Consider the following 24,588-nt stretch of genomic DNA (forward strand, 5'->3'; position numbering starts at 1 on the left):
TCCTCCCAAAGCTTGCAGACCTTGTGGTCATTGATCGGGATCAACGCAAAGCATGTCTTGCATAATTTAGATAGGAGATGAGTCCCACTTTAGTTTTCAATGATGTGCAAGAGTGGTGTGAATGAGTCCGGTTCTAATGGGAAACCAGGAAGAGTGGCACGAAGCGCCGAATGGATTCGGCCAAGAACAAAGCTGTCCATAAACGTGACGTTGTGTAAGCGGACATCTTCTGTTGCCAAGAAGATATGGCATTTCGGGTATAGACAAGGATCCCTGTTTTCCGTTTTTAATGATTTTTACAGATAAATACAGACAAAAACCATTTATTTTCTTGTTTGTATTTATTTTTAAATGTGGATAAAAATGGAAATTGGGTTGCTTTTTGAGCAATTCTGAATATTGGCTGCCATGACTGCCGGGCCAATTGCTGTGTGGATTGATAGATAAATGAGCTAAAAAGGTTAGGAATTTTATTAAAGAGTTTTTAACAGCAGTAGATATGCACAAAATGGATACTGAAATATGCATATTTTCTTATCAGTGAATTGATTTTTCTTCTGTGGGGGATTTACAATGTTAAAACCTAGTAGGCATTCAAGCATGTGTACATACTTGCCCTTTAAATAAATGTGGAAATATGCTAACTTTAGCTTCATTTTTCCACAAAACCCAAAATAAATATGGTTAAATACAGATAAAATTGGCAAAAAATAAATATGGATAAATACAGACGGAAATGTCAAAAAAATAAATACCATGAAACCGGAAGCCCTAGGAATAAATCACCCATTTTAGAGATGCCGAATTTGGGCAAAGTGCGCTGCACCAGCTTTTCACCGGTGATTGGCAACCAATGGGCGTTGGGGATAGGAAGAGCCGTGGAATACAGCGTAGGGGCGCCAAGGACATGACGCTGCTTACCCCAGGCCCAACTGGTGGTGGAGACGGCCTGGATGTCGTTAGGGTCTCTGGGTATGCCCTTAGGTAACTAGAGGCTAATTGCTCGGGCAGAACAAAGTCGGTCTCTGGGCGGAGAAAGGGAATCCTGGCATCCAGGTGGTTCCATGCAAAAACATAGCTGCAATGGTCTACTAAATAGTAAAAGTGGAAATCCGGAACGGCAAACCCTCCCCTATCGTAAGGGAGAGTAATAACCTGCCAGCGCACGTGTGCATGTGTACCCCCCCCCCCCACCAGTCTGATAAGGGGGGACCGTAAAGTTAAGAAGAAACTGTTGGGGAGGGGTATAGGAATATTGTTGAAAAGATATAGAAATTTAGGAGCACAACCATTTTGATGATTGCCACCCTTCCGGTAATAGATAATGGGAGCCTCAGCCATCTGTCTACTTGGGCCTCAAGGGCGCTGATTGCCCGCCCGTAGCTGAAGCGGAGGAACCGAGCGGTCTCCAGATGGATGTGTATGCCCAAATACTTGACTGAGTCAGTACTCCATTCGAGGGGGAATTCACAGTCCCATGAAGTGGTGTTAGATGTTAAGGGAAAGATAACAGACTTTTGCCAGTTGATTCCCAGGCCCGAGGGCGGACCGAACCGGATAATCTCCCAGATGAGAGGCTCCAAATTTACCTGAGGTTCTCGGACGTAAAGGATGGTGTCGTCTGCGTAGAGCAAGACCAGGAGAGGACTGGTGTTGAACTGTAGGCCTCGCTGTAGATGCCTTTCCTGGAAATGACGGATTAAGGGGTCCATAGCTAAAATGAACAATAAAGGGGCCAAAGAACAACCCTGCCGGGTGCCAAGCTTTCTCCTAATTTGTAACAACTTGGGGCCAGATGTAGGTGGCCAATTACCGGTCGGTAATGGCCGAATTCGGCCATTACCGACCGGTAATTGGATTTTGAGATGTAGGGCCAGTCATTTTACAGAATCTGTAAATTTACCGATCGGTAAATTTACCGAATCTGTAAAATACCGAATCGGTATTTTTACCGATTCGGTAAATTTGATATGTAGGTGGGACTCTTCTGAGTCCCACAAGCCTTACTGAATCGGTATTTTACCATCAAATTCAATTTGATGTTAAAATACCGATTCCGGTGTGCATGCACATGTGTGCATGCACACCTGTGCCATATGACAGGCAGACCTGCCCTTAGGGCATGTATGCCTGCCACATGGCACCCGACCCTGTTTTGGGGGTGCTAGAGGGTGTCAAAGTGACACCCCCTGCACCCTTGTGAAATTCGGTATTTACCGATTCGGTAAATACCGAATCGGTAATGCCCATTCATTCCTATGGGCTTCAAAGCCCATAGGAATGAATGGGCATTACCGGTCGGTATTTACCGAATCGGTAAATACCGATTTTTACCGATTCGGTAAATAAACATCTGGATTTTCCTACATCTCCCCCCTTCATATTTACCGACTCTTAAATACCGAATCGGTAAAATTCGGTATTTAAGAGTCGGTAAATATGCTTTACCTACATCTAGCCCTATATGTGGACCAATTGGCCCGGTTCTTTGCACACAACAAAACTTTGAAGAAAATCTAACCTCATGCCACCCCACAACTCGCAAAGATAATCAAGGCCCATTCTGCCCCAATTTGACATAATACTTTAAGCTTCTTCACTGTCAAAGATCACCAGCCAGCCATGGCCTACAAGATCCCCTTGCATGTTGGCAAAGAACACATCTATGGGACAATTCACATGAGAGATAATAAGAAGGAACGTGCTTAGGTGGGAGGCCACAATGACCAAGAAGATCTTTGCACTATTTTAGTCACGATATGGATAGAACAAAGGTTAACTGTGGACTCATTTCAAAATTACATTCAGTAATATACAGATGCATATTTTATCCAGAAAGTAAGATCAATTTTTAGAGGATTTTTACTTAACAGTTGAGTTGTTACATAAGTCTTTGTATGTACGCAGTATTATCACGGGTTAAGCACTCTGAAAAGTGATCACTCTGTGAGACAAAAGTGAAAAAGTGCTGCTGTATATATACGACGACAAATGAATTAGGACTCCACAAAATTATTTAAGAAGGGTGGGCAGCGAGTCTATGTTAACGGCATTTCGACCGCTATAATAAGCAAGAGGTCATCATCGGGACTGGGGAACATTGGAAAGCACTACGGTAACAGCTAAGACGCCATGGAGAACTGACTGGTGCTGCAGGGCTACTAGCATACATCGAACGCCAAACAAACAAGCTCAGTCAATTGTTTGGAATAAGGTGGGGATTGAGGCAAGATGGCGGCCGCGTGAAGAGTGCGGGTGTCACTCCCTGGAAAAGTAATGCGCTGATATTCGTGAAGGATTGAAGGATTGAGAGAAGCAAGGTTTTTTTTGGGGATACCCTAAACATTCAATACTGGAAATATTGAAAATAGACTTACGGGCCATATGCTGGTCGACGCGGAACGCCAAAGACCCTGGTTGCGGGCTGTTAGACTAACGGTGTTGGAGCTTCGCAGCCGCGCTCACCTGTGGACCTGGCGGGCGTGGTCTGATGAGAAGCCTGATTGGAAGCAGGACCTACTGCGGAACGCCGAACTGCTCGGAGCTTTTGGCAAGATTATGCCGCCTCATAAAAACGGAATTCCGCCGGCACCTAAGATTAAAGCGCCCGGAGCGGCCGAGGCGACGGTGGCTGGGGTCAAAAAGACGGCTCTAACTGAGGAGAAGTCTAGAATTCCAGATAAGGCAGTGGACAAGCCCGTGGGAAAGGGTGCAGCAGTGGTGAGTGCCAAGAGAGGGGTTTTGCCTAAAGGGAAATGTACGGAGAAAACTCCGGCAGCATCGCAAGGGGCTGGGGCAAGAAATGAGGGGACATCTTCCACCCAGGCACCTCAATCTGGTAATACTCGTGGTAAAGTACCCGTAGTCCCTGGAATGTTTTCCTCTAAGCCCGCAAATACCAAAGTAATGATACATTTGCCTCCACTTACTACTGGACCCCCCGTCGCCCCTAGTGTTGTACCCTTACAGGAGGAGGGCAGCGAAGAAGGCAGCGATTCCGCTAAGCTGATCAGGAAGGAAATCTCGATTAAAGGTGTTGAGGTGTTTGAGACTCCTGCTACCCCTGATGTTACTGTGGCTGGTGCCACTGGGGATTTGTCTCAACTACCGGCCATTAATTTTGAATGGATGTATGACGTTACAACACATACTTTTACAACACCTACCTTTACATCGCAAGTTTTACAACGCATGCCATTACAACGCATAGTGCTTTGGGGCGCTGGATAGTGAATAGTTTAATTTACTATTCCAACTCCAGTCCCCATGGATAGTAGGGAAGGTGTTGGATAGTACATTAAACCTATTCCCTATCCTAGAGCGCCCCCCCAGCGCAATGCGTTGTAATGGTTTGCGTTGTAAAAGTTGCGTCGTAAAGGCACTGCGTGGTAAAAGTTGCGTTGTAAAGGATGTTTCCCATTTTGAATCTGCCTCTTTTTTTCAAACTCCAGCTCGAGGCCGGTCGGATACGGAGCTTGGCACTGGCAGTATCCCAGATACGCATGATGGGGATAGTTTTTTCTCTCTGGCGGAGGAATCAGAAATTGAGGTCTCCACTGATTCTGATAATTTGGAGGACATTTCAGGAGAAGATAGTGGGAGCGCACCTACTACTGCAGACACGCTAAGAAGGGCTATTCCTCGCCACCGTAAAGCTGAGAGAACCCCCTCTGACAGTCAAAGGCGACGTGGAAGCAATTGCTCGGAAACCAACAATAACTTGCAGTGGGATTACTCTGTGGCTACAACTAGCTTAGCTGGCACTGGAGGACATCGCGATTCAGGGCAGCAATCTGCAGAACGGGGTAATGAACCTATTCAATCTCCCTCAAATGCTCAGATTTATGCGATGCTTACATCTATACAATCGGAAGCACGCCAAGAGCACAAAAGAGCACAGCTGGCAACAATGAAAATTCAGGGGGCTATCCACTAAAGCCTGTGCAGAGGTGATCGCCAGGACCACTACTTTGGAAGAACGAATTGTGGGTTTGGAAGTAGGGCTCGAGACTGTAGAAGCTAAGACGTCAGCTAATGATGAAAGATATACAGACGTATTATGGAAACTGGAAGACTCAGAAAATCGGCTTCGGAGAAACAATTTGCGCCTTCTGGGGATCGAAGAGAAAGCTGAAGGGGAAGATATCAGGGAGTTTGTTCTAAAATTGTTTAAAGCAGCTTTCCCGGAGCTTGCCCATTGGTCGTGGGAGACCCAGATTCAGCGAGTCCACAGATTTCCATTATTTCTAAAAAAGAACACTGGCCCGGACACTAAACCTCGTGCAATATTAATTTTTTGAGGCAATTTTCTGTTGCGCCAAGCTATTTTTGAAAAGGCAAGACCAGACTCTAAAAAAATCTGTGGAAGGACATATCTTTTTTGTACGCCCTGATTTCTGCCACGCTACGGTTGGGGTGTGAGGTCTACTTGATAAACCCCGCAAAATTGAAGGTTATCTACCAAGGGAAGACCTGAGTTTTTGTTTTAGAAATTCAAGCGGAGAACTATCTAAAGGAGCTTACTGACGGTTAACTGAAATAGTGGTTGGATCCGCTTGTTTTGGCTCATAGCTTGTCTATAGATGTATGATTTTTCACAAAATTGGTGGCCCGGAATGCATTATGTATGTGCTGCTCCTTTCTCTTGTCGGGATATCATGGGGTATTAGGTCTAGGATGTTCGGGCTTCTTCTTCTCTTATGGATTTCTATGTCTTTTTCTAGGGACGAATTTGTTTTTCCTTCTCTTTCATTTCCTTATTTCCTTCTTTCTCTTTCGGTATAGAGGGATCCAGGGAGTGACCAGGTGGCACTGGATACGCGGGAGGCATCACATGGGTCTGAGGACCTTTTTTGCCTGTTTGTTGGGGGTGAGGGGTAAGGGGGGCGGGTGTAGGTGGGGGGGGTCCGGTGCAGTGGGAGGGGGGGGAGGATAGGAATGCAAGCTTTATGGGGGACAGGATTGAGTGGGTTCTTTTTTTTTCTAATTTATTTTTTGTTTTTGGACTAACATTGCTGGATGATTTCTTTGGGTATGGTTAATATCAGGATAGCATCCATAAACATTTGTGGACTCAATTATCCAGTTAAGCGACGTAGGTTTAGAGAGGATGTCCGCTTCTTGAGGGCAGATATTATCTGCCAACAGGAGACCCATATTGAGGCAAGTCGCCATAAACGTCTTGAGTTTGAAGGATTCCAATTGGCTGTTTGGACAAAACTGGAGGCAAAGACCAAAGGGGTGGCTATCCTTATTCGTAGGGGGTTGTGAATATAACCAGTTCTTTGGCGGATGAGTTCGGACGATGGGTCATTATACATGTGGAATTTCAAAACAGAGCTTTTACACTCTGCTCTCTATATGGCCCGGTGCTTGACGACCCCGAGCTCTATATTAGGCTTAGTCTCGAATTGGTTGGTTGGCCTTCCCCGTGCATATTATGTGGAGATTTTAACATCAATATTGGGTTTGAGCTTGCCATCTGGCCAGATGTAGGGTATGGTGGTCGTAAACCAAAAGTTTATAGATCTCGGAGGCAACTCCAGGAACTTCATGGTCTGGTTTATACATGGGCTTGGTTCAGGAGACAGGAACCTGGGTTTACGTATTTTTCAGCCCCCCATAAAATTCATTCTAGACCAGACTACTTTTTTATTTCCTCAAGTTTGGTACAGGGGTCTTTAATTTTTAAATATCTGAGAGTAATGTCTGATCACAATCCCTTAGTATTGGAGGTAAATATCCAGCCCAGGCCCAGGAAACTGGATACTTGGACATTTAATCATGGCTTGTTAAAAGATAGTAGTTATGTGGAAGCCATGTCATTATGGATTGTTAGATTTCTCAATGAAAATATAGGCAGCACTGATATTCAGAACGTCTGGGATGCACTTAAGGCCGGAATAAGGGGGGAGACCACCAGATATGGCTGGGAGAGCCAGAAAAGGGAGAAAAAGCAGTTAGAGCAGGTTTGAGGCTAGAAGAGGCCGAGAAAATGCTTGCTAGTGATTTATTGAGCGGAGGGAATGGTGATTTGGCACAAGTGCAGATCATAATTATTAAATCGGCCATTATCGAAATTTCTCAGGCTAAAGCTGCAAGCAAATTTCTTGCTTGGCGCTCTAAAGCATATGAAAGTAATGAAAGAGCTGGGCAAATACTAGCTGCCAGAACTAGAGAAAAGATAGCTGCTACACGTATAAAAAGCATTATGGATCCAGATGTTGGGTTGGTTACGGATGAAGTGACTATTGTTCTGGCTTTTCAAAAATGTTATCAGTCATTATATGATGAGGATATTGAGGATAGTGGTGAAATGCAGGCGGGGATTAAGAGATACTTGGATGATATGGCGGTACCGGCTTTATCAGACGACGAGCTGAATATGTTAGATGCTGAGATTAATGCTGAGGAACTTGGGATAGCTATAGATTCAATCCCAACTGGTAAGGCGGTTGGTCCAGATTTTTTACCTGGAGAGTTTTATAAGATTTTTCGTACCCAGCTAATCCCGGTAATGCTTCAGCTATTCATTGGTGTTCAAAATGGGAATGCTCCCCCGGTTTCCTGGCAGAATGCAAGGATAGTCACTTTTTTTAAAAAGGGGGAGGACCCCGTAGATACTGGCTCCTATCGCCCTATCACTTTGATTAATAGTGACAATAAAATGTATTCCAAAGTGTTAGCTAATCGATTAGCTGGGCTAATTAAAAAGTTAGTCTCCCCGCTACAGCATGGTTTTGTCCCTGGCCGTGAAACGATCTAACATATATGTCGCACCATCACGTTGTTCGACTATACCAAGGTTACAGGAGACCCTATGGCTGTAATTCTGCTAGATGCGGAAAAAGCTTTTGATAGGGTCTCCTGGCCTTTTTTATGGGGTACATTACAGCATTATGGCATCGGAGACAAATATATTAGGGCTATTAAAAGTACGTATGTTCAGCCTAATGCTCAGGTTTCTGTGATGGGAAATTTATCAGCGACAATCAATATACGAAGAGGAACCAGACAGGGATGTCCTTGTTCTCCCTTATTGTTCGCGATTTATATAGACCCATTAATTCGGAAGATTCACGACGATGTTTTAATCCACCCGGTATTGACTAAAGGTGGAGCAACCAAAATTTTGGGATATGCTGACGATCTCGCTATTCTGACTGACTCTCCCCAGATCGCTTTACAACAAATAGGCATTTTAACATCTCGGTTTGGTTCAATATCGGGGTACCTTCTTAATGAAACCAAAACTCAAATTATATGTAACGATAAGGTTAATTTGATAGACCCCCGAATTATCAATAAAGCTAAATACCTGGGGGATAGATATCACCTCAGAAATTGATCAGATTGTTGAAATTAATCTCAAACCTTTAGTCAAGCAATTAGATTTACACGCGCATCGGATTAATAACTTGCCCTTAATTTTAATGGGTAGAAGCAATGTCGTGAAAATTACTTTTTTACCAAAGATTCTATATTGCCTTAGAGCGATTCCAATACTGATCGATCCCATTTGGTTTAAAAAACTAGATCGTATTATTTAATGGTTCCTCTGGGCTGGTAAACGTCCCAGACGGACTTTGAAATATATGACTTTGCCCAGAGAAAGGGGGGGCTGGTCAGTACCAAACTTTCAGATGTACTATTGGTCTATAACACTTAGACATATAGCACCGATGTTGGACATTGGCTCTTTAAATTGCTTAGATAGCTCGATTTATCATTTAATTTTGGGGGAGGAGGCACAGGGGCTTTTATTCAGGCATATTGATTTAGCTTATTTTAAAAGGGTTAGGTTTAAAACTCTCCTAGCAGCATTTAAAGTTTAGACGTCGGTTCGAAAAATATTTGATATTGGGAGATTTCACGTATATACTCAGTTTTCTATGAACCCTCTTTTTCCTGGAATCTTTAAGGATGCTTATTTTAAGGAATGGTTGGCTCAGGGGGTTATTGTAGTTAGGGACATTATGGAGGACGAGCGACTTTTGTCTTTTGAAGGGATAAAACATAAATATGGACTAGGGAATAGACAGTTCTTTAAATATTTACAGGTCAGAGATTTTTTCTCTAAAAGGACTGTCTCCTGGGAACGTATCCCATTAGTAGAAGCTATTAATGGGAATCAATCAACTATATCCTCTATCTATAAATTGCTGAGTGCTAAGAGACCCGATGATTTGATTAAGCACTTTACCTATTGGCAGATAGGGGTTCAAGCCAGCCAAGGGGCCTGTGAGGATACACTTTTTTTTTAGTCAATCTGTATTTATTTCTGCTAATCTTCAGGTCCAATGTTACAAAACTTGGTTCAATTTCTATTTAACACTGTCTCGAATGTATAAATGGGGAGGGACTGCAGGGATCAATTGCTCTTGCTGTGGTGAGTTAGCCGCAGATAGTATACATATGCTTGCCTCCTGCCCTTCTTGGAGTCATCTGGTGCATAAAATTGAGCAACGTTTAAGTCAAATTTTTTGTTTTACAGTTGAAATGTCCTCTCAGTTAATAATGCTTGGGGTGTCTGAGCAAAATATGTTAGAACCGGAGCGTAAGCTCCTATTTGCAGCAATGACTGCGTGGAGATTGTGCTTGGCGACAGTGTGGTTAGATCCTGTACCGCCAACGATTTAGTAAATTGTTACATACTTATAAATGGGAAAAATCTGTATACAAGAGGAGAGGACTTGGGGCTAGGAGAGAGGATGAGCGGATTTGGAAACCTTTAAGAAATTGGTTAAATTCTGAGCAATAAGAATCCCATTTTTTTTCTTCTTTCTCTTTTTTTTCTCAGGTATCTATTTTATGTCTTTTTTGACTATATGTACAATCCTGTTTTTTCCTTTATTCTTTTTTGTAACTTCCCCGGTTCCCTGTTCGGACCCTCTGTGGAGGGTTGGGGGGGTAGGGTTAAAAATGTCTACTAAAATGTGGATATATGACATGTATGGAATTCAAGGTTATTTTCAGTTTTGTATGACTGTTTAACATGCCATGTCTCCCAATAAAAAATTTTTTTTAAAAAGGAATAAGGTGGGGATAGCATAGACAAGTAGCTCAGTGGTTCTCTAAATGGTGTTCACCTGGTGGTAGAGTAAAAAAGCATCAAAAGTCAGCATAAATGGTGTCCGCAAGGGCAGACCAATGCAGGTTCAGTTAGCGGAGTATGGATGCCCTCAAAGGTAGCCAGAAGACAATGAATGCAAGGAGTGAAGTAATGCCTAGTAGCAAGGATTACGGTCCAATGCAGAATCCAGGCAGAGTATTTAAGAGAATAAAGGAATTTGAGAGAAACTGAGGTCAATCACCAGTCGCTCTCGTCTTTGCTCATGGTCTCACATATGGAGCTCACAAAACTGTAGCTCTGATACACCCATCCAACAGAACAACAATCTCCCTCATCACCAACGGTACACGCACCTCCTACAGATTTTGGCACATTCTTTTTAAGCTGTGGACTACTTCTGCTGAGGGCAAAGGCCAATACTAAGACATGTTGCATCTTCTTGATAGACATTACCATTAAAGGCAAAAGGCTATTAGTGGTATTCACCAAAAAGTGACTTCTTAAATAGCATACTATTTGTGCTTGAATAATGCTAGCAAACTAAGCATCCAGGTCTTATCAGAATGCTGCTCAATTCGCAGAGGCGTATGCATCTGCGAGCTCCAGCAGAACCAACACTCTAAATGAGTGGCCAACAAGATTCAGCCATTGAACAAATCACAGCTGAGTGCAGCCTGTTTAGTTCGGAAGGCTGCATCTCCAGAAAATGAAGGACACCACAGGTCAAGGTGTGTAGATAAAATCGTACGATTGATAGTTTATGAACATAAATGTGTACAAAGTGAATGAGAGAGGGTGCAGTGTTAAGTATCTCACGGATACAAATTAAAGGTGGGATGTTGAACATGTTCTACATGAGCTGTACCCTGATTCAAGTGCCCAAGTGATGCGACCTGTCTGGAGGTGCTGAAGAGAAGCTTCAGAGCTGTTGTTGCGGGGAATCACTTTGTTTAGGGCAAAATGATTAAAAGAATGCAAAATGCTTGGCAATTTGTTACAATCTGCGCCTTGTGTAGAATGCAGAGGAGTTGGACGGTAGACATAACTGTATTTCATTTATATAATGCTCAATCTGAAGTTATTACGGCATGGCCGAATGGTTTGAGTTTCTGCATTAGGTGCTTCTCGGGTGGGTGTGTTGGTTGAAGTTGTGACAATAAGACGTACTAACGTGCACTAGAAGCAAGTGGAGTGCATGGCAATGATTACTGGGCTCAGATGGTGGAGGGGACTATCAAACCAACAGCACATCGATTAACAGCATAAAGAGACTATAACAGAGCTGAAAAGTAAGAAAAGTCAGCCTTACTCGTCATCTGTTGTGGTATTTGCAATTGTAAACCAGATGTAAGTGATTAAACCTCACAAGAAGTGGGTGACTAGCACGACTCTGAAGGGGCCCATTCAGTCAACGAAGCTCGAAGGTTCTAAAACCCCAAGCAGACATCATAAAACAAAGGAAGAGCCTAAAATGCCCGTTATTTACGAATACCGGACTGGGTAAAGAGAACTACCTTTCTTTACATCTGGGGGCCCCTTTAAGAACAATAGAGGGCTATATAACAGCGGGACACCCTCATCTGGACCTGCAGGGCTATGTGGCACCGCATTTGCTCAATCCCATGAAGCATGAGAAACGTTACTGCTATGCCCCAGTCAAGCCTGAAAGCAGCAGCTCCGCAGCGCAGCTCCAGTCGCGATAGGCCACCTTCGATCAGCCAGCCACGTCAGCCGCCGGGCGAGGCCTGAGAAGGGACTTTTAAACTCGTGCTGGCTGTGGTTTCTGAGTCGCCCTGCCCTCAAGGACGCCGAACAATGGCATGCCAGACATTCCTTTCTCCGAAGGAACACGCACTCCCTTTCAACTTCCGCCCCTCCAATAAGTCACTTATTGCAGGTCTAGCGGAGCTTTAAAGCCCATCTCCCAGGCAGCGCTGCGAGCCCAAGAGGCACCTGTTCATAGCAACCACGGCACAGTAGCTAAGGCTGGCAGAGGGAGAGGCGCGGGCCCGAGGGACGCGGCACTCGCCCTCTGCATCCTGCCGAATAAGCAACTAGTGGGTCGAAAGGATCCCGGGAGATAGTGGCAAGGAGAGGTTCGCCCACGGGCAGGCGCGCCTCAGGGCTGGCATGGTGGGGCAGAGGCAGGGGTGTGGCTGACTCAGCCCCATTCTGCAAGACCAGATCTTCTGCAGGCACCTGTCTCGAGAGGCACTCCCGCCTGTCCACTAATCTGCTCCTGCGCCTAAGGAAACAAAAGAGCCCAGTGCCAGGGCTGGGGGAGGGGCAATTATGCCCGACAGCCCCAAGAGGCCTGCAAACAACCAAGCGAGGGTGGTGATGGGTGGGAACCAAGCAAAAGGCTGAAAAGGGCGAGGACGGTTCTATGCCAACCAGCATTCAGGAGTCCACTCCGCTCACCAAAGCCCTGGACGCTGCAAAGGCAAACAACACTGGAACCAGGTCCTCAGAAAATCCCATCTTGTCTCAAAGAACAATAAGGAATGGCAAGCAGCAGCCTTTCTAGATTCGTACCACACTTCGGCCAGCAGGAGCCTGGAGAAGATTCTGTTCTATTTAGTATATATGGAGATGCAAAAGGCGAAATATGCAACTTAACATCTCTGTGTGTAGGGAGAGCCTTGAGAGTGTTATGAAGCCTGTACCACCTCAAAAACAATATTAAGCTGTAATATCGGGCACATCGGTTTATGCCATGTATTTTTCGATCAAAGGGCATTTAACCAAAACAAGAATTCAAGGGGTTAAATTTGTGCAGTTGGGTACATATCACATTAAAGAGGCCTCGTGATTATTTCGAGGACTGTTTGCCAGTGTTAAGTAAATGTTACATGCAATCTGTGAGACAATACAGTGTGTTTTTTTCTAGTCATTTAAGGTTTACTGTGGCAAACTCGAAACTGACCTTTGAACGTTAGTAATAAATGTGTATAGGTGTTTATTACTACAGCTGCTCTAAATAACGTTATTGGCTAGCATTTATATTCACTGCTTTAGCATAAACCGGATTCCCTGCGTTCATTTGCATAGCATACAGCCTAACAAAGAGAAATATGGAGCTAGCATTTTATTAAAGTATGTAGGTAGATACAAATTGTAAATATCACCCAGCTCTTAAAATTTATCAGTGCCAGCGTGAGTAGTATCATAACAGGTTTTCTTGATCTTTCTGGTAATATCTGAACGCAGGTTAAACAAGCAACCTGAAGCTATCTTTAAGCACACAAACTGATTTTAAAAAAATCTACTTGATTTATTCGAATTGTGTTCACCGACATTTTTTAAGCATTGAGCCCAGGCATGGAATAGGCTGTCAGAAGCATTAAAATTCAGAATTGCTCTGCTCCCAGTGCAACTCGACCATGCTTATAAGATATATGTAAATCAGTGTCTCATCAATCACGAATTCAAATTGTGTTTAAAGCATCGCTGCCACAAAACACCTGCCACCCCTGATGCATTCTTACTCCCATGACCCTGGGCAGCACCACAAACACCACCTGGCAAACAGGCTGTCAAAAAGGAGGAAAAAAAACTAGATAAAAGAGATCTGTGGAACCCCAAACCTCTAATGGCCTCCTTAGCTCCTAACAACCCACCCACTACATGACAGGACACATGCAATCTTCCGCAACACTGACCCACAGCGAGAAAGCTTCGGTCCGGAATACTAAAGCCAGCGCAGTGGCATCTGGCAGCTTCAGGGGACAACAAAGCCCATCCACCCTATGCAGTTTCTTCCCATTCACCAAGCCAAGCCTACATAAGGCTAAATGTATTAGAGAATTTATCACACTCAAGCTCTCCCTCACATTTGTAGATAAAAAATCCCACGGATTTATCACCAATTATGGTCAAACCTGATAACACACGAGGTAATAATGAGAAGCGCATTCCCCCGCCAGTTTCATTGTGTAACCTCTAACCTGCGGAGCATGTCATTTGTACTGATGATTTCAGGTGGTTGAGCTTAGAACAGGGAGGGCTAGATCCAATCAGATTATCAGGATATCCACATTCAGCAAAGAAATCAAACGTACATGAAGCTCTTTTACAAAATGAGTCATTAACCGCAAAATATAGAATAAATACGGTACTCCTTTACCTACATCGAACACCCCTGCTTTATGTACTTTAGGTTAGGGACTAAAGTCTCCTGTATGAGGCAGAGTATTTGTGCCCAGCCATCTGTAAGAAAGTTCACATGGCTGACAAGAGAATAGGAATCTAGAGATCACTGAGAACCTGGAGAGGTGACAAATGTCTGAGTGACATCACAAACGTGTGATATCCAAAACTGAGACAAGAATAAGCGTCAACTGGAAAAATGATTGCTGATGGGCCTCCTATGATAATAAGTTGGATAAATAAAACAGACATTATTTACCTAAAGATTGAAAGGGATAAGAATGGATTCCTTACCCATCCTCCATTTTCCTGGATCCAAGGATCCAAATTCCTGCTCAGGTATGTGGACATCCATGAAGCAATGTTCGCTACAAGTCCCTCCATCTCTTTGTCAACACTTTCGACGCTAAGGGCACCTCCGAAGGAGAAAAAGGCCACAATGCGGCCCCAATTCACCCCATCTCGGAAGAGTTCGTTCACGACTTGCTCAAAGCTTTGATACGCCGTGTCTGGGGTGATATGAAGCTGGGAGGTGAGGTCACTGAACGCCCTGCAGTACCTCAGTTCAAACTCATCTCCAGCATCTCGGAGTGCCATCTTCACTGCATCGTTGGCACTGGTGCTTGGGAATGAGATGTCTGTCATCACCTGTGCGGCAGCAGACTCCCAGGAAGGACTCCCATTAGGTCTACCATCGCCCTCACCCGCCTCTGGCAACTGTGTCCCATTTTCATGGCCACTGGCACAGCACAGGTTGAAGGAGTAGCCCTTCTGCGCCAACTTGTGGGATATAAAGTCAATCACGAGTTCTCGGTTACCATCCGACATATTCACACAGCACGTGGGATCCGAAAGTCCATGGTTCAGAAAGCTAAGCGGAGCAAGATACTCAGTGGCTGGGTTCTCTTTCAATGTCCTCTGGAGCGCAGGGTCAAGACTGCAAAGATAAAAAACAAAGGTTGTGACTTCAAAGAGGAAACTCACAGAAAATAGCAGGTAAAGGAGACAAAAGCAAGCAAAGCACAGTCAAGTACACAACATAGCCGCACAATAATAGGCCTCTGTGAAATGCAAATCCCCCAGTTCTCATGGGCATCAAAGCCCTAACCACAACTGAACCAACCACAACTGCAGGGTAACATGAGAGCTACCTGCATTCCCCAGGCGAGTCCCGGTATAGCAAAACAGGTCGGGCCTTGAGGCGTCGGCACCAGGCAGCTCTGCGAGTCGGCTAGGGGGTCTCAGGTGGCTACCGAGCCATAGTCAGAAGGCTTGTGTCCCAGAAGAGGAGCGGGCCAGCCTGGTCTGACGGCAGAAGGCAGCCCTCCCCTTCCCATCAATGCCCCAGCCGCCCTGGGTGCTGGTGGCCCTGCCTCCTCCCCGCCCCCGCCGTGAATCAGAGTGTGCGCTCAGTGCACGGCACCAGCGGCCCCGCCCGCCCTGCTGCCACCGCCGCCTCGAGGATGACAATATTATGTATGGTACAGGATGTGAGCACAGGACGAACCCTTCCGACTGCTGCTGCGAGGCACCGAGCTGCGCCTGTGATTTCACAATGGGTGGAATGCGCCCTGGAGCCTGCCCAGCAGTGGTGATCCGTGCGTGTTCTGCCGCTGAATCACCGAGATAGCGGATCATTAACCCTGGCCAGCACCACAAGGCGCCTATTCTTCAGCCAGGGGCATCGGCTGAGGGCAGCCCCGAGCTCCCCCCTTGCCAGACACCGGGCCATTGTCTTCCACCGAGCTGCCCGCCCCCTACCTACTCATCCCTTTATTTGGACTGGCTAATTAATGGGTGACATCTGAGACCAGTCCTGGCTTTTTACACAACAGCAATTGGATGCTGGGGATGTAGTTTAATGTTTTGATTATAAATATCAATCGATTTCTTTGACAGACGCCACAATCGCATAAAACACAACGTGCACATTGCAGGTTTCTTTACAAAATAAGCACGCGTCAAAATACATTAGTTTCACGTATTTCATTAGAATTGTGGCTTTAAAGGCCTCGGAATTTCTACTTTTTTTTACCCGAGCAGCGCTCTCAGGGCAGCACATTCTGCCATTCAAAATGCCTACTTTGCCTCAGCATGAAGAATTGTCGGTCAGGAAAATACACACATCGTGATCTTATGCACACCACACACGATGTACCCACAGCAGGGCTTTATTAGGGCGACAACGCACAGGCACAAGGATATATATTGTGGGTAGGCAAATGTTCTGACTCACCCCCAGGCTGGGGGACGCCATGGTTCTTTGCTGAATAACGCTTTAGACGGTTGTGAGAAACATGTATTTGGGAAAAATGTAAATGACCCACACCAAGATGTAAGCTTCAAGTGGGCACATGATCGCAGCTCAAAGAAATTAACTCTTTAGAGTGTGCAGAGCTGGTCTAATGTTTTTTAAACAAAACTGCCCTTCCAGCAGAATGAGCTGTTTGTGTTTCTAATGTGAACATGGAGTCTAAAAAAATGTTTCGCACAGTGTGTGTGTGTATATATCAGATTTCACCACACATCAGATGTATCAAATAGCAAAGCATATTTTAGAATATATAAAACAATTAAAAACAAAGTTGGGCTTAAATTCTACACACAGTTCATAATACTGGTCAGGGAAGATGGTAAAAATATTAGCACCTATCAAATACAATTCACGTACATGAACAGGCTCCAAACCTACATGGTGTGTAAGTCTACGGACTTCCATAACTCCTGAAATCTCTCGCCCTAGGGCTTACTTTATCACTAATTTACGTTTTCGCCACCTTCCTTAAATGTAATATTCCCATGACAGAGTACCTACCACGTTCCCAGCCTACTGTCAGGTCTCACTTCAATTTTGACACTCCATCGCCACATACAAACCCTCCGTGAAGTGTTCAATCTCATGCGTGTGCTGGAATTTCTGATCCGAGGCAAAATGAAGTCTAGCTGTAACTATGCTCATACCAAAGAACAATTGTGTGATATTTCAATGCTGACTTATTAAGGAGCCTGGTCTCTACCAGCTACTGTATCCTACAAACGTTCACCTGTGGATTTAAAAGCCCACTAGGGCACACTCGCCAGGTAAAGAAGTAAAAGAATATCATTTACATTTTTTACATCAGCTGGATCCACATAATTCACAGGTCACTGACACCGGTTTCAGGTGTCTGTGACCCCCGGAGGAGTTTAAGCACAAAGAAAGCTAGGTACAAGATGAGGTGGAAGGCATTACAGATGTCCATCAGACCTTCAACATAAATAACCAGTAGTTTTGGCAAACACTGCTGAACATAAGACTGTAGGTAGTCCTGCTCCTAAGCACTCCCAAATTTGGTACCTGTGGGACTTAAGGTATAGAAATGTGTGTTCTGCATCACACAACCGCAAGTGGTAAAGCAGATATAAGAGTTTCAATTAAGGTGGTTATAGAATAAGCTGCCCCTTCAGTGTGGGGCCAAAATGATCCAGAAGGTCTTTAGGGCAACGGACTCCTGTGTACTTCCTATGTCTCACAGACTTTGCACCAGATGTACAAAGCTTTTGTTTGTTCGCAAATGGCACTTTTCAACGTACAGTGGCCCAATTTGCGATTTGGTAACCTATTACCAAATCGCAAATTGGGTTTACAATTCGGTATTAGGAAGGGGCGTATTTAGGGCATCCTTCCAAATACCGAATTGCAGTGCATATGAATGTTTTGCAACCAAAATACAATCGCAAAACATTCTCATTTTTCCACTACTTCAAGTAGGTGGTAAACCATTTGCAAATGGGAAGGGGTCCCAAAGGTACCCCTTCGCCTTTGTGAATGTTTGTAAACACATTTTTTTAAGAGCACTGCCTACTCTTAAAAAAATGAAAAGAAAACTTTAATTTTTCTTTTTTAAACACATCCTGCATTAATAGAAAACAATTGCTTTATTGAAAAGCAACCACAGACACAGTGGTTTGTTGACCCCAGCAGGCCATCATCCGTGATTTTTGCGATTCCCATTGGGTAGCAGAGACCTACCTCATGAATATTAATGAGGTAGATCTATTTGCGACCCCCTGGGAATCTCAAAATGCATCAGAGACATTTGTATTTACGATTAACAAAGTGCGAATTGCAAAAATTATCGATTTGGTAATCGCAAACGATTACCTACGTACATCTAGACCCAAGTTCCTACGAATGCCCCTTCTGTGGCAAGATGTACCATGCAAGTTATGTCATCCTACCCTACAGGGGTCACGTACCAATACCCCTGCATCTTGCATATTTGCCTCATCATCTCTGTCCAGCATTCCAGGACAACAAATAGGGAACTTATAAAGCCTTATCACATTTCTACTATATGTTTCGTTTACTGTTGCAAATTAAATTTCCTTAACATGAACATTCATCATACAGGAGCAATCTAAAGAGGCCAGATCTGAATCTATAAAATTTAAAGGGAAGTGTGGGCCATCCCCACAGTTTTAAGACCGAGAAACCTAGAGGGCTGAAACCTCGCTAGTACAGTGAGGTGTCCAGGGAGTGTATTTCGGTCTTCTGTTCAGCCACGAACCGTGATATAAAGATTGAGTTATACATACGAAGCATGTTCTCTTTAGAGACCAGATCCAATAAGCAATTCCATGCACACTTACCTGACTCACCCAATTAGTTAGGTAGCATGATGTTTCACCCTCCACCTCAGTTCTAGCGGTCCAGATATCACCCCTTAGCGATAGAAAGACTTCGACAGGTGGCTTGCTCACTTCAAGCCCTACAACACCACGCTTCCAGGTCTTATCTTTCATTATATAAACTAGTGCATTTTGGTGGTTGCAGACCTCGCTAGTTTCTAAGGCACTAGAGAAGCATAAAACAATCACTTGTCTATTGAAAATTCTACTCTGGAAACACAGTATCCTGCCTTTCGGCAATCTGGCACCTCTACTTAAAGTCTCACCTTGCTCTTAACAGTCACATGGAAACCCAGAAAGGTTTGCACCCTAATAATAGGTCTCCCACCCCCTGTTACTCGACAGCCCTTTAATCTAGACAGGAATCGATTTTCCGTTAATACTCCTTTCACATACGTCTTCTGTTAGTATTCACGGGAGAGCGAAGAACCGCAGATTGGGGCCGGGGGGGATACTAAGGTACTCTAAACCAATCATACAAGAGCAAACATATCGGATTAGTGATCGGAAAGCGTGCATACCTTGTATTGGTTAAGAAACCCCTTATCATATGATTGGAGAGAGGAGTTCTTGTTGGTCATTCATTGGACACGAGGCCTCTGAAGCTGTGCAGTGGCTCGCCACTGGCCTAATACACGCATGTCAGTTGTTTATTGGCGGACGATTGTGACGTCTACGTACCCTGCTGCAGAAATGTCCACCGTAGTACAGCAAATCTTCCTTCAGCAGATGGACTCCCTGCTTCTTCGCATCAGGAATCTATCAGCCTCTCTGGCTCGATCGGCGCGCGGACCTTGTGAACAGGATCTCAGCACGTGATCAAAATCACCCGGAGGCGGCTTTAGGCTAATCGGACTACTACTCCGCCCCAAAGCAGTTTAGGTCACGGTTTCCGTTGCCGAAAGCCACCCGGCTTGTATGCCAAGAGTACGTCACTTCCTGCATGTTTTCCGTCCCAGCTGCGTAGGTAGCTCGCAGTTGCTTTAGATGCAGGAGTTCAAAGGTCTGGTAAATGCCGTGGTTAAAGTTCGAGCCAAGGCTGGCAGTGTTTGCGCGATGGTGCACTTCAGGTTTATAATCTGAATTTGCGATGTACTGAAAAGGCTGCAGTGCCGTACGTGTTGCAGGCCCGACGCCAGGCCTCTTGGTAGCTATGCTGCCTGCCCCTCACTGTGACGCAGCCTCGAGACATTTGTGCGTGCCGGTCTCAGTCCAACCCCCCACCTACCCGATGTTCTGGAAGTTATCTGACATAAATGTGAACAAGTGTTTGCCTTTTTCCATCCGCAACATGTTTCTGGTTGAGCTAATTGCAAGATAATCTTGTTGTACAACTTGAGGACATGTCGTTTCTTCTTTGGGACACCTACGTTAGATCTGTTATCAAGTAGAAGCTCCAAGTCGAAGGGCAACCGAAATAATATTTATTTGGCAGTGCCTACTCATTCCATGTGGGCTTCCTGAGCAGGACAAGAAATCCTGAGACATGCCACAAACACTTGTAAGTGATTGATTCATTGATTTGATTGATAGGTGTTGGGAAAGCATTAACGAGAAAGCTCCTGTTGCTCCGTGGATACAAAACCTCTCGTTAAACGTCATTGAGAGTAATAGAAGAGAGATGATGCTGGTGCATGCAGTGTCCCTGGACGGCACACGACGTCCATTAGGCTACCGCAAAACGGGCAGAGAAATTTGGCCCTGGTTATTAATTGTTCTGAATGTTCCGACCCCAGTGTAACCCCCTGTTTGTGCAGGGTTTCTAATGCCGAGGCGGATGGCATTTACCAAATCAGGTAAATTATCAGGTGCTTCAAATATCTAATGTGGTTACATTTTGGCAGGTCAAATCTGGAATTCAACAGGGGAGAAAAGATATTGTAAGCACCAAAATCTGCCATTTACCACATCTGATAAATAATATACCCCAGGGCATAGTTATTTATCAGGACCAATACAAATCACCTGAATCATGCCAAAATCTGATTCAGGGCCTTAATGTTTATGATAAAAGAGTACAAACGTTTTTGTTTTAATAAGCTTCCATTGGAGCAGTGATACTCCAAGTACAGGCCGGGGGCCGCATTCGCCCCTCCTGACCTTTTACATGCACCCCCCTGGTCAACTGCAGCACTGGGCAGCTGTTTACTTGATTCAGCACTATGATTAAAAAATATGTTAAATAAACAGACAATCCTTTATTTAAACGTCAATTGAAGTAAAAAAAAAAGTAACTACATTATCCTGCACAGCTTAACTTCAGGAATACCGTCATTTTAAAAGACACATTGAAGCAAAAGTGTAAAAATATGATGTCTCTTCAAAAATGTATATATTCCTTTAACATGTAGAACCATTTCACCTAAGTACACCAGATTGTCTGTGTATGGAGAAGTATTTTCTTTTTAAGTAATAGTTTCCAAACATGAATTCAGAAACACATTTCATCTAACGAACGCTGCTGAATAGCGTGCTACCCCTCCACAAATATACATTGTCGCCTCATTAGGAGTATAAAGCACTGTTTAAGTGCACATTTAAAAAGTTATTTCCAGACAGCTACTTTTTATGCCTATTTCTTTAGGCCTGGTGGCTAATTGCATGGATGCTGCTCAGTCACCTCATATGAGGACTTCTCAGTATGAGGTGTCAAACTATTATATTCTCAATTAAGGTAGCACATATTTCTGTTCAGTAATTAACAGGTGATATTTCTGCCAACTGATTAGTACTCTGTTTTTCAATCTCTGTAGGACTGGTAAAACACATTAAGAATCAAACTTGTCACTTGCCAGTCTCACATCACAAAAGCGGGTGTGTTAATCAACTAAGCTCAGTATCCCGAGACCTACACTAATATGCGCCTAAAACAAGCCTATGTTGTAACATCCCAATGAACAGACTGAAAATGTGCCATTGGAATTAAAATGTAATATATGCTGACTAATTTTACAGAAGGAATTTGAAAAAGGCAGTTTATTTATAAAGGAATTAGTCACAGCCCTTAGCATCTTTGCATTGGGGCTTCTCTGGGCTGGACTTTAGAAAGACATGAACGCTTTGTCATGCATTATAAATGTTTGTCTGACTCCATGGTAAGACAGTCAGTGGGGCTGGCTGGATGGCTGGGCCATTGGGAAATAACTAATTGATGAAAGGCCTCCTTATGGTATGGCCAGCAAAACATACGACTTGGATTGTTAAGTAGTTTGCTGTGATTGGTGTTCAGTTCTGGATATTTTCTCTTAGTCCTTGGATTGTGGAGTTGGTTCATTGTTTAGCTCTTGGGCATTATAGACAATCGAGTGATTTCATAACATCACCTTCACCACAATTGATTAGGAAGGAGCTGGTCCACAGTGGGAGATGAGCCTGCATACATATCAGTGGTATCACACAACCAAGGCCCAGGATACCTCAACAGCCGCCTCAACTTCTACGCTCCCAAACGCCAGCTTCGATCGACCAGCCACGCCCTCGCCGCCGTCCCCCGCATCCGAAGAGCCACCACAGGGGGACGGTCCTTCTCCTACCTCGCCGCCAAGACATGGAACTCCCTCCCCACCCACCTCCGCCTGACCCAGGACCACTTCACCTTCAGGAAGCTACTCAAGACCTGGCTGTTCGAGCAGTAGCGGACCCCCCCAGCGCCTTGAGACCCTCTGGGTGAGTAGCGCGCTATATAAATGCGATGATTGATTGATTGATTGATTGTCTGGGTGATTGACCCCAGGCCATCTTTTACAATTCCAAGTGCCGCATCAAAACATAGGGTCATATAAATTCATCACTTGGAATGTCACAGGATTGAAGAACCTGACTAAAAGATATTAGGTCCGTACCTACCTTAAAAGGAGGGGATTCCATCTTCCGTTCATACAGAAAACACAACTCTCACCTAAGCCTTATTAATACAGTGAAGAGGGCAGCTTTATCACACTCAAAACATAGCATATGCTAGTGGATTTCTTACCCGGCGCCCCCTTCCTGGAGTTGAACACGCAGATCGACAAAGTGGGGAGGTTTGTACTGGTCGGGGGCAGGCTAGATGTCAGAGATATTGCCTGATTAGCTTTCCATGTACGTAGCCAGAACCTGGGGCAGTTTTGTCGTGTAGTTCCTATATAACCTATACAGGATCTTATTTTGTCTTAGAGATACACAGAATAAACAGTCTGGGTGTTTCAATAAGGATTTATTGAACAGTTGTTATTCTAGTGTAAAATAGATGTGCTGTAACAACCATTAGACAGTAGCAGAGGTATATGATAAGCAGTACTACGAAAGTAAAGGGATAGCGCAGTTCTACCATTTTGCAATAATCATGAATACCTACACGTATATAAAACACAGGATAAAAGTGCGTACTCCTACGATGCCTCCCTAACTAGATATACCTTAATGTACCTAGCATCTGTGTAGGTGTTATGCCAAGAATCCCTCTAAGGTCTAGTAAACCCCATTACCTGAGAAATTAGAGAATATGGGACCCCGTCCTGGTCTCGAGTTGGACCCCCCGCAAGGGATGTTCGCCCACTCTGAGCTGGAGTGTCTGAATGCTGGAACCTCAGCGTCTCTGGTTAGTGTGTCAGCCGAGATGTCATTGTCTTCTGTCTTTCTAAGCAAGACATGATGTATGTATACCCACAGGTCTCCTCAGGGGTCCTACCTTGCTGTGTTACTGTGTCAGCCTAAAAGATGACGTCTGGCTTGAACTTTATACATAGATATTATACAGGAGATGTTCATCCTGCTGTAAGTCCTGCTGTGCTTCCAAGAAGACTCATGCATAATGTATGAGTTTTGAACTAGGGAAAAACCTGCGTTCTGAATGCAGTGTCGTATCTAGGTAAAAGGTCAGTCCCTATAAACCGTTATGTGTGTAATGTAGGGAAGGATATAGGTGAAAGGTTGCAGTGTTACATGTGCCTGTATAGGGTACCTATATGGAATATAACAGTTTTTCACTGACCTTTCCCTCTTGCTAGCTGCGCTTATGCAATACCCCAGCATTATGAAGTTGTGGTAATCCCATTGGTCCTTAGTTGAAACTTGTAGGTACCATCTCCCTTAGACCAGGGAATATTCTTTCTATTCAAAGGCCTGTGATCTGCATGTCAGACCTTTTTATGCACACCAACTCTACAAACACAGTCCACAAGCTCAGAGAATACCCTTGTAAAACAATTTCTGATCAGAATCCACTGTTGACGATAGGACTGAAACAGGCGTGGGACTACCATCTCCACCTAGCGATTGCATAGGGACACTTTAGAGGATCAGGCATTCTGACAACAGACGCAGACATGGGAGGTCATTCAACACTTCTTTGAAGAAAACAAGGGTACAGAGCCTCAATACTCACTGAGATCACCGAGTGGGAAACCTTCAAGACAGTCATACAGGGGCATTGCATTCAGACTGTAGTTAGGGGTATTATGCACCACTGAAAGGGAAATCACACAGCAAGAAATAAGATTTCAGGAGATGGAAATAGAAAGGGTGACTAACTTCTCTCTGCAGGTCACTTTGATAGAGGGAAAGGAAAAGCTAGCTCAGCTACTCAATAAATCAAAGTGTTTTAATTATAGAGCACCGTAATTTGTGGCAAGGTAGTCAAGTTGGGATGCCTTCTTGCCTGGATACTTAACCCTGAAAAAAAGGGATCTTCTGTATTGGCATTCAAGACAGTCCAG

At 44.4% G+C, this 24,588-nt stretch overlaps 1 protein-coding gene across 7 annotated transcripts in view; it reads right to left on the minus strand.

The window, feature by feature from the left end:
- The window catches only part of BCL2L1 (BCL2 like 1), a 79,504-nt gene extending 59,725 nt beyond the window's left edge, over positions 1 to 19,779 (minus strand). Inside the window, exons 1-2 of one of the 7 annotated variants that reach the window (XM_078651751.1) lie at positions 19,574 to 19,779; positions 14,516 to 15,158 (exon numbers count right to left, since the gene is read on the minus strand). In XM_078651751.1, coding sequence (XP_078507877.1) covers positions 14,516 to 15,049 — 534 coding nt within the window. In that variant the 5' untranslated portion in view covers positions 15,050 to 15,158; positions 19,574 to 19,779. Of the gene's footprint in view, positions 1 to 14,480; positions 15,159 to 18,853; positions 19,364 to 19,413 lie in introns of those variants that run through there. The other 6 variants (XM_078651752.1, XM_078651746.1, XM_078651747.1 and 3 more) reach the window with 6 other exon arrangements.
- Positions 19,780 to 24,588: the final 4,809 nt, after the last annotated feature.

This window comes from Lissotriton helveticus, chromosome 7 (genome assembly GCF_964261635.1).
Source record: "Lissotriton helveticus chromosome 7, aLisHel1.1, whole genome shotgun sequence".
Taxonomy (NCBI): domain Eukaryota; kingdom Metazoa; phylum Chordata; class Amphibia; order Caudata; family Salamandridae; genus Lissotriton; species Lissotriton helveticus.